Raw genomic sequence first — 10,331 nt, 5'->3', positions numbered from 1 at the left:
TCATTCATGCAAGGTCATTTGTAATCTTACATATTAAATTATCAATCTTTGACCAGTGAAAACAGAAAGTGAATCACTCAGGTTTTTTTTTTGCGATTTGTAATTTTCGCTAGAACTCTGGTCATATATATGAAGACGAAATATTTTCTAAAAAAAGGTTGAACGATTTATAGAAAAATAATCATACTCTCTTCGTATTTTGTATTCATCATTTGCAAAATCTAGTTCCTATTTCTTTTATTGTTCTTTTAGCTTGTAGTTTTAGTCGTAGTGCTAGATTTTGTTTTCCTTGTTATTATTCTAGTATGTTTTTATTCTTTTGTCCTGAAGAAATGAATTGATACTGGTTGTCCTGAAAATTTGACAATTTCAATTATGTCGTTAGCCATTTTTAGTACTTTATTCATACACTTAACCTGATATGATACAAGTATGGATTTCTCTGTAGGTCGAGCTAGCTCGGTTAATATCACTTTTTGTGTTGTTGGTCGATATCACTACTCATGGGTCCATATCATTACTTATTAGGTTTGGTTTTCCGAACGGCTATCAAGATACATATTTATTCACAAAAACCAATGATGATCTACGTGAATTTATTTACAAAGTTAGATACAAATTATGTATACACTAACTTCAGAAATATGCTGATTAATATTAACATTTATTACTTTATTACTTATTAAAATTCTTTATGTATTGTGGTTTAAGTAAAAATGAAAAAATCCAGGTTTTATGAATGACAGGTTTGCTTCAGAATCTCATTAATTTGTACGAAATCTGATTGTTAACTTGAAGATTTTATTATTGACAAATGACAATAAAATATTGCTGAAACATATTTTGAAATTGAAAAGTATAATAAGATCAGAATCGAAGAAAATGTATGCATATTAAAGCCAAGAATGAAAACTTGATGGTCAAAAATTACTGATGGAGACCTTCTTGATAAAATAAATAGGCATACAAATAAGTACTGTGTGACTAATGAAAATCATTCAATGAAGATGCGGTATGATTAAAAGTGATGATCTATTTATCTTCAGGATGATCAACAATACAGGTCGTTTTTCACTGTCAATCCTATTCATTACATTATAAAATAGCAATCATGACTGCACTTTTAAGGTGAATCAAACCAGTTGCTCATACATAGGTGTCACAATTGCATTCAAATTGTATAGGTTCTTATTAAAACATTTCACCAATCTGGTAAAAGGATGGTCCTTGTAAGTCAAACAAAACAAAATTTATAAAACAAAAAACAATTTATTTACAAATATACAATAATTAGGAGGTTGTTGACATCAGTTCTATCGGATGGACTAGATGGCATTCGACAAGACATCTCACATAAGTTTTTGGTTTGGATATTAATTGTCCCACCATAAGTCCTTCCACGGATATATCATGGTCCACCACGTGCACGTGCCCACTCCGTGGTCACCTATTCAAATATCGAACAACGTAGCATAATAAGTTTTCTTATACACATGTTTGAAATTAGATACATATACTGACTCATTAAACACACCGCTGCAGTATATTACAATTCTGGGCTACCGTAACATAACAGCTATTTAAATTACAATTTCACACACCTGTAGTCTAACTCTACTCACAATGCAGAATTAATATAAACCATAAAAATAGAAATAATGTAACACTTACTGGGTTGTATCTCTCTCACACAAATTAGCCCACACATGGATGCCGTTCCCAAGATCACACAGCATGGGAAACGTCCAAGATATCTCAGCAAGAGTTACAGACACGTCCACACAGCTTGTCGCCTAGAATACATCTAACCTCACTCTTCAAACCACTAAGCAAGTTGATTTAAAAATAAATAATACCTGTTAAACAGGTTTTTCTCCAGTAGTATTACTACACCCAGTGACCACTCATGCAAGCAAAAATATATAAATAACTCAAAAGTATGGAAATTCATTTCAAACAAAATTTAGATACCAGAACTCAACCAAAAGTATGGGAGTATGGTTGGAACATAATTGTGACAATAGGTAAGAAAGACTTTGTTATGCACTTCAATTTCTTTCTAATACCCATCAATTTGTTATATGAACGTATATACCACGAATTGTCTGTATATATCATTCAAACAATGTAATAAAGATAGGTATAGAATGATAGTGTTCAGATCATTGAATTCTAAACAATGTGTTAATATTTTTGATAGAAATAAGATCTATAGGAAGAATTTAATTATTTTTTTATCTATCTATGGTTCTTTTCATTTTGGTAAGTGCTTTAAATATGCATTTATTTAAGACCAAGGAGGTTGGCATTTTTGGGAGTTAAGAAAATATTTTTTTTTATAAGAATCGGTAAATACTTTCGCTATCAAAATTATGTTAAAAGTCGAGTTAATCTAGCATCTGACACATCGAACAAAGCTATAAGAATACTCAAAACGAACTTTGGTCGGACTTTTTAAAAAATCCAAATAATTATTTTTTTTCCGTTCGAACGCTTTACCTTTGAAACTTCAACCTACCCACCCCCCCCCCCCCCCTCCCCAAGGAAAAAAAAATAAATTGAAATAGTTAAATGTACACTATGAACAACAGAGACTTGCATTGCATGAGAAGTGAAAGTGAGATAAAATTGTGCAACATGTAAATTTAAATGTAAAAACAAAACCTGTCATTGAAAGTGAAAGATGCACTTAAAGCCAAATGTACCGGATTTATCATCATTGCTTGAAGGCCTATTAGAAGAAAACCCTTTTTTTTCAAAATTATGGTCATATCGGTTAGTTCATCACTCGGTTAAAACAAACAATTGCAATGTCCTCCCCCCCCCCAAAAAAAATAAAGAAATAAAAAAAAATATGTAGATGAGTTGGATCCATGCAAAGCTAAGTTAAATATGATTCACTGAAGTATTTTTAAAAAAACCCAAATGTTTGTAAATCATACTAACTGTTATAAAGAAATCCCAGTAATGAGTAACCTCTACAATATAAAAGTGAATTTATTTCAATTGTTGTTCTATGATCGTCTAACCTTATTGCTAAACTTAAGAAGTACGTCACACATGTTTGTTTCTTCTTTTGGGCATCTTTATGGCATGAAATACTTTGAAATGTTTTTTTAGATTAAAAAACATTGCTGCATGAAATGAAAGTATTCGTACTTCTTACATTGGCCGTTCTTCTGATAGGTTCGTATTCTTTTGTTACTTTACATTGAAAAAGAAACAAAATATAAACCTTTACACTATTTATATATATTTACATTGATACACATTGTAAATCTGATTTAGTTACTGCATGCTGCTCTATTGTTTTATTTACGACAAAGTACAAAGAAACATTTATGATATACATGTAAATTAAAAAATATTTTGGCAAAAATTGGGAATTTATTTGATGTTAGTGTTTACTTGTGTGTTCTAATTGAAACGTGTCTTGGTTTTTTAAACTCTGACACGTCTTTTTTACGTTTTTGAACTATGATATACATACTTTTTCTTTGAGATATAAAATCATTTTTGATTTTTTCCAATGCTGTTGGTAATTTAAGGTTTTCAGAGAAAAATACTTGGTTTTGATATGAAATTTGGACTATGGAATCAAACCGTTATACCCCCGGAATTGATTTCTTTAAAAAAGTATATCTTATCATAACGTTCTGCAGATTTGGTCTTTGCTGGATTCGGATGTCCAGATGACGAGAAAGTGTGTAATAAACACTGCATGGGCCTCAATTGTAAAGCAGGGTACTGTGATGAAGCCAAGAACTGGTTGTGGTGTGCATGCTCCGAGTGTTATCCTCATGCAACGGTAAACAAACCTGTATACAAGCAACAATTACCCTAAATTAAATATTTGGAATAACAATGAATACACTTGAGACATTAAAATGTTTATAAATGTTTTCTTTTTACTTTGCTTTGTCCAGGTGACACCTACGAGTGTAATGAACAGTGAAGGACGATCATTTGTAGAAAGGGGTACTGTTACACAGCAATCGCGGGATTAAGATGTACATGTACGGGTGTAGTGGAAAAGTGAACAAACCTGTATACCAACAGTAATAACTCTGATTTGAATATTTGTAATGAAAGCAATTTAGTCATGATTCTGCGTATAAATTTTCTTTCTCTTTTCAAGAAGTAAAGATTTTTCAAGCTTAATGAACTCCGAACAACAGCTAAAAGTGTAATAAATCTTTATTAACTTGCAAGAAAACTAGTTATTCATAAATTAACAACCAAAAATAATAAATTAAAGGTGTTCAAATCGTCATCAGGTGGTCTCTATTAGCTATTAACTGCATTGTAAATGTGCAAGATTTTCACAGGCACTCTTTTAATTCCATGGGAATTTTTTAATATTACGTTTATCGCCATTTTAAGCAAAAGCGAACGGTTTGCTTTTTCAGAAACTACCATGCAGTAAACCTTTTGTTCCTTAGAAAATAACAATTTTGTGTGTAACTTTATTATTTTTACCGCTGGAAAAGAGAGTGTGCGTATGACAAGTTTTAATAGAACTTCAGCGTTCGCGATTTAGCGTTCTCACAATTATGTAATAGAGTAGGATAGATATAGAATATCCAGTGTTGTTTTGATCACGGCCCTGGTATCAGCTCAAGCGGTTGGTATTGACCAAAGCCCGAAGGGTGCGGGCCGATACCATCCGAGGGCTGATACCAGGGACGAAATCAAAACAACAATGTGATGTTATTTATTCTAGACAAACGATTGTCGTTTGAAATACAGTAGATGAGAGTATATCGTCTGAAATGAAGCACTATCTTCTAGAATTCAAAATTATCGAGAGAGAAACTGCCATCCTTCGAAACGTCGTAATGAGTCAAATTCCTTCACTGGGATTTCGTAAGTTTCCTGTCAGATTCCATTTATAAAAATCCATACTGTTGTGGCAGGTTGTTTGAGAACGTTCATGAATAATCGCGTCAATTACTTTAATTACTTTATTTTTATAGTCTAATCTCTGGTTTTCTAAGATTAGGTATCGTTCCATTCCTCTCTATATCCTCCATAATTTATATGATGTTTGTTATTGAATAAAGCTTGCTATTGATCTGAATACACAACCGTTGTGTAGGTTACCTCCCCTTGCTTAGATACATATCACTCTTTGGCGCTATTTTTGATATATTATTTTTCAATATTCAGCAATAAATAAAAATATTCAGACGTGTAAGGCGATGTTTTGTATTATTTATTTGTTATCTATCGTTATTTTACAAACTAGTCTTAGTTTAAAACAAAGGTATTTGGGAATTAGCGATTTTAAATTTGAGGGCAATACACCCCTTGACAACGGGCTTAGACAGAGAAATATCAGCCCCGAGGGCAATACAACCCTAGTTTTTGGTTGCTATCTCACCTAGTCCAAAACACGTGTAGCAGGGCTGATACACTACTACATGTAGGTATATGATATGATATATTTCATTCGTGTTTCAAAGTATTTACAAAGACTTTAAAGATAAAAGGTAACAAGACACGATCTCCTTGCGAGCAACGAGTATGTCTTCTATTTAATTATGAATGATAGAGTTAAATCAAAATGTTGACATTTGGTACGAGTTTCCATATCAACTTCCTTTTAAACTAATTTTTGGACTTACACTGAAATATTGAGATTTCCGAAAAAAGGTCATTTCAAAACTGCAATATCTCTGCAATTTCAAAACGGTTTTAGTTTTGCATTCAGTACAAAATGTATACAAAACGTATATGCTTTAAAAATCCAAAATTCGAAATTTTGGAATCACTTCCGGTGACGACCGGAAGTGACGGACGACCTGCTCATATTAAAATTTGATAAGTTTAAAACTATTCTGATGAAAAGAAAATGTAAATTTTTTTAATTTGAAAAATTTTTAAAACAAAATTTTCCAGAAATGCTGTTTTAGCGGACCGGAAGTGATGGACGATCATGTTTTTACCTGATCGGCACTAAGAATTCAAAACTATATAATTTCTGAAAATTTCAATGTTCTATCTTTAATTGTTTTTGAGAAAAAGGGAGCACAAAATCACCTTTAAAAATAGAAAAACGAACATAACGGCCGACCGGAAGTGACGTCATCAACAAAAATGCACGTGATAAAAGACCTTGATATTTTGTATTATTCGTAAAAAAATTCATAAAAATCCATTGTAGCATATTCGAGATATTGAGTTTTAAGAAAATTAAAAAAAAAAAAAGGGAAAAAATAATAGTGAAAGATAAAGAAAAAGAAACCTAACAAAAACGGAAGACACTAAAAAGGTACATTATTGAATTCTAAATTCTACAAAAAAGTGTTTACATAACAAAACAGAAAAATTGAAGGAACAAATCGAAGAAATGATTTGAATTGCAAGTGGAGATTAAATAAAACTTTTCAAATGGCCATTGCTTATCATTTTATTACATCAACACTATATGGTCAAAAGCTGCAATTGAGAATGCACATGCAATACTAGTATGAATTTATTTTTTGGTATTACAACCTATAAAAAAAGCCTTTCCTTATTTAAACTAACATTAAAAAGAAATTTAACATCTCACAATTAAATTGAGATTTATATTACAGATATTACAGAAAAATTCTTTATTTACTAAAAGATGCATCCTGTTCCAAAAGTGCTATACAAATAAACGGATACAAACATAAATTTAAATGTTTCTACTGAGATAAGATCTTTCGCTGGTGATCATAAATTCGGTTAAGGGTAAAAAAGGATACATTTAGCTAAAAGTACATCTATACCAATTAGATCCTGACCAACTTAACAGAAAGCAGACCCCGACTAAACCATGGGTTTATTTTTGAGGTTTACCGTAGCCTCCCCGACTAAACCAAAGGTACCTAGAATGTTCACATAAAATAAACCCGGATCGAAAAAAGATCCCTGGAATCTCTGGAAGAATCAGCTTCAGCAAAAGGATACTGATTATTTTGTACATGATAAGTATTAATTATTTTTAGGATTTTTCATCAAAGTAATACCAGCTAGGATTAAACGTTTAGATACAGTACCGATTAGACCAGAGAGTAGACCTAAACTAAACCCTGAGGTTTTTTTTTCGGGGACTTCTTGGAGTTTGCCCTGAATTTGCAAGAGCAGATTTAGAGAAAACTCAAAGTAAACGCAGGGTAGACATAAAGTTGATACAGAGCGTAAATCCAGATGAAGAGTAGGTTTTGATCCTCCGATGCACTTTTAGAAAAATTCACTTTTTTTTTTTTACTTTTAACCGAATTCATTTGCATCAGTGTAATACCTTTTAGGGAATATTCAAACTTGTTTATGTCGATTTATTTATTACTCATTTTGTGCAAAACTTTATCCTTTAGAGAGAAATGTTTATCTATAAATGATTTGTTACTATGCATTCATGTAGCTAAGTTAAATATAATCTATGATCAACCGTTCAGTTTTACATGAAAAATGTGTCATCTTTGTGAAACTGACCAATTATCATAGAGCAGGTAAATAATGCACTGATAACCACAATAATTGGTTCACAAAGGTCAACAAACACAGATATGCCTCAATAGTGTAATTGTATATAAGGCGTTTTCTGATAGGTCTTGACAGCCACGTAAAATGTCGTAATTTTGTCATATGAGATAAACGATCCAAAGATTCAAAGAAAACAAACGAATAATTCAATTTAAAGCATTTTAAAGTTTGATATGTATTCTGTCACGAATCATTAAATTTTGGTTCAAATTAATATAAAAAGGAAAAGTTTACAGGTGTTGAATTTCATTAATTTTATAGGTAGCAATATACATTGATCACCTGCAGATAGAGTTTTTGTCACTCATTTGATTCAATACACAAAAGGCATTCTCTAAGTATAAACAATTTTTAAAACGAGGCAAGCTACTGATATAAAACAAGTTGATAAAACAATGTTTTTAACAGTTTCAATTGAAGTCATCATTTCATAAGGTCTATGGTCGATACAACGAAATAATTTTCCGCTAAGTTGAATGCTGTCTGAATTTTTCATTCTTATTGTTAGGTCAATATTAATCCAAAATGTCTACGGATTTCTCTGTTTTCCCGATTACCACAAAGAGCGCAAGGCAGGTTTGACCGGTCAGCATAGGATGCTCATTCATGACACCTGAGTTTTGTAGGGATCCGTGTTTGCACTGCTTCTGTTTTGTTTTTTTCTTTGGACTTTTGATTTTAAATATTGTTCGTTATCACAACATTTCATTTAGAGCTCTACGAAGCGTGTAATATTATCTGTTGTCCAGTATTAACACACACATTAAGGTCAAGAACTATTAACTGATTCCAGACTGTCTTTTTGATGCTAGAACCATAATGACGTCATAATTGATTTGATGAATTTTTATCGTATTTTGCGGCGTTAAAGGAATTATGTAGAAAGTAAAACAATATTTTGACATTCTATATTTAATCACGGGAAAAGTATTCCCAGTACCAATATTCTATTTGACATCATTTTAAAGAGGATGTCAAAAACTTGTTTAATGCCGTTTTTAGAGAGACAGTAGGCATTCTAGATATATATCATTAGACAAAGATGGACAAAACTCTGATATTTGTTAATTTTATCCTTCATACTTCATAGGAAGTGATTGTTTAAAGCATGATTTTTCATTGCGTTTACCAAAAAATTAAGCCCCGGTACACCCCATGAAACAAATGTATTGTTAAGAAGCATCATTAAAAGAGTTTATATCTTGAATTTCATAAATCTACCTTTCATTCAGTAGATCTTGACCTTAATGAAACAATGTTCGTGAGGTTTAAAGATTTATTCCTCCAGAAAAAAGGTATTGCTCTTGTTAAATGTGATTAATTTTGGAAAAATAAGTTCATCTTCTGTTTTTAAAAGGTAGGACACTCAGACATATCCGCATTGCTGTACTTTTACGTGTAAGTAAGTTTTTATGTATCGATTTAATATAAAAAAAAAGTTCAGATCGAATTTTATCGGTCATTAAGCTATCATTCAAATAACTTAGTATTTTCAGAAGAATTTATCTTTTTTTAATCAGCTAATGTGAAAATGGTGAAAATGATAAAATAAAATTGTTTGACTTGATCACAAACACGTTGAAAAGTTATTTCTTTGTCCTATTCTTTTTTTCAAATAAAAGTCGAACAATGATTACATAGCTCTTAGTTCTTTTTATTCCCTTTTTTACCGTGTAGAAATATTGTTTAAATCAAAATAATATTGTAAATCTTATTAAATAAAGTTACTACTTTTTTTAAAAAAAGTAACAGTTGAATAAGCAACTTCTCTTCCCGGTTGCTGCTTTGCTTAACATAAGTTCTATCACCAAAAACATTTCAGTAATTCATACAGAGGAAAAAACTTCCTCTGTATGATCCATATACGCTGTGGAATCGTTTGATTCCGTGGAAGCCATTTTTTGTGAATTGCAGGTTATTGGCTTATTTGTAGATGCGTCGATTTTCAGTTTCAGTAGGAATTTTTCACCAAGGATGTAAATTTGTGGGTTAGGCTTACGCACGAAAAATGAGCCACCACATTGTTTAATGATTTCACTGTATTGCAAGGCGTCGTCCACTCTAGATTTGAACTGCACATTGCATTGCAATTGAGAAGGCTTTGACCATTTTTAGAACATATTAATTTCCTTTAAAAGAAGAAATTGGAAAATACTCAATCTAAAAGCTAAACTTTACGGAGGTTAACTTTATAATAGTTTATGGCTTAAAAATTCATATCTCAAATATAAGGTACTGATGGTTAATATAGTGACCATTAAGCCTCCTTTGAGCTTTAACTTGTTCTTGTTGTTAAACCAAGACTGATCAAACTTCCAGCTTTTATTTTTTTTATGTTTTATGTTATATATCGTTTTGTCTATTACCGGTATCTAACTTTTGAATGAAGTAAACTTTTACCAAAGTTTGAAGCTAAAACGTTGTAACACACCTGGAAAGTTCATAATACAAAATTAAAAACAGTATGAAAAGTAATAGTACCCATTTTCTGTGAAACATTTCATGCATCATCGTATATTTTCAAAGTATTTTTCCGAGACGTCCTGAGACGATTTTAGTTAATTATAATGTTCTGTATTTTGTGAACGATTCTTAATAAGAATGACCATGTATAAAAAATTATATATTTAATTCAATGTATAGATATATTTGGTTTGGCGAAACAATTTCGTGAAGTTTTTAGTTTTTTAATCTTTACTTTCCTTATCTTGATGCATACATAAACAGCTGCTAAACATCCTGTAGATATAGACCCAATCAAGGATATCATGTATTTAAGTTAAGACGTAAATTTTTTTATCTGATGATTAAGTACA

At 31.2% G+C, this 10,331-nt stretch overlaps 1 protein-coding gene across 1 annotated transcript; it reads left to right on the top strand.

The window, feature by feature from the left end:
- The first annotated feature begins 3,081 nt into the window (after nt 1–3,081).
- LOC128160364 (defensin Cg-Defm-like) lies at nt 3,082–4,177 on the top strand. Its single transcript, XM_052823673.1, has 3 exons — nt 3,082–3,186; nt 3,663–3,808; nt 3,927–4,177. The coding sequence occupies exons 1-3, from the start codon at nt 3,144–3,146 to the stop codon at nt 4,005–4,007; spliced, it is 270 nt and encodes an 89-aa protein (XP_052679633.1). The 5' UTR covers nt 3,082–3,143; the 3' UTR covers nt 4,008–4,177.
- The last annotated feature ends 6,154 nt before the right edge of the window (nt 4,178–10,331 follow it).

The sequence above is a fragment of the Crassostrea angulata genome, chromosome 8 (assembly GCF_025612915.1).
Source record: "Crassostrea angulata isolate pt1a10 chromosome 8, ASM2561291v2, whole genome shotgun sequence".
Lineage (NCBI taxonomy): Eukaryota > Metazoa > Mollusca > Bivalvia > Ostreida > Ostreidae > Magallana > Magallana angulata.
Note: the sequence above shows the minus strand (reverse complement) of the source record. Positions and strands in the feature narration are given on the sequence as shown.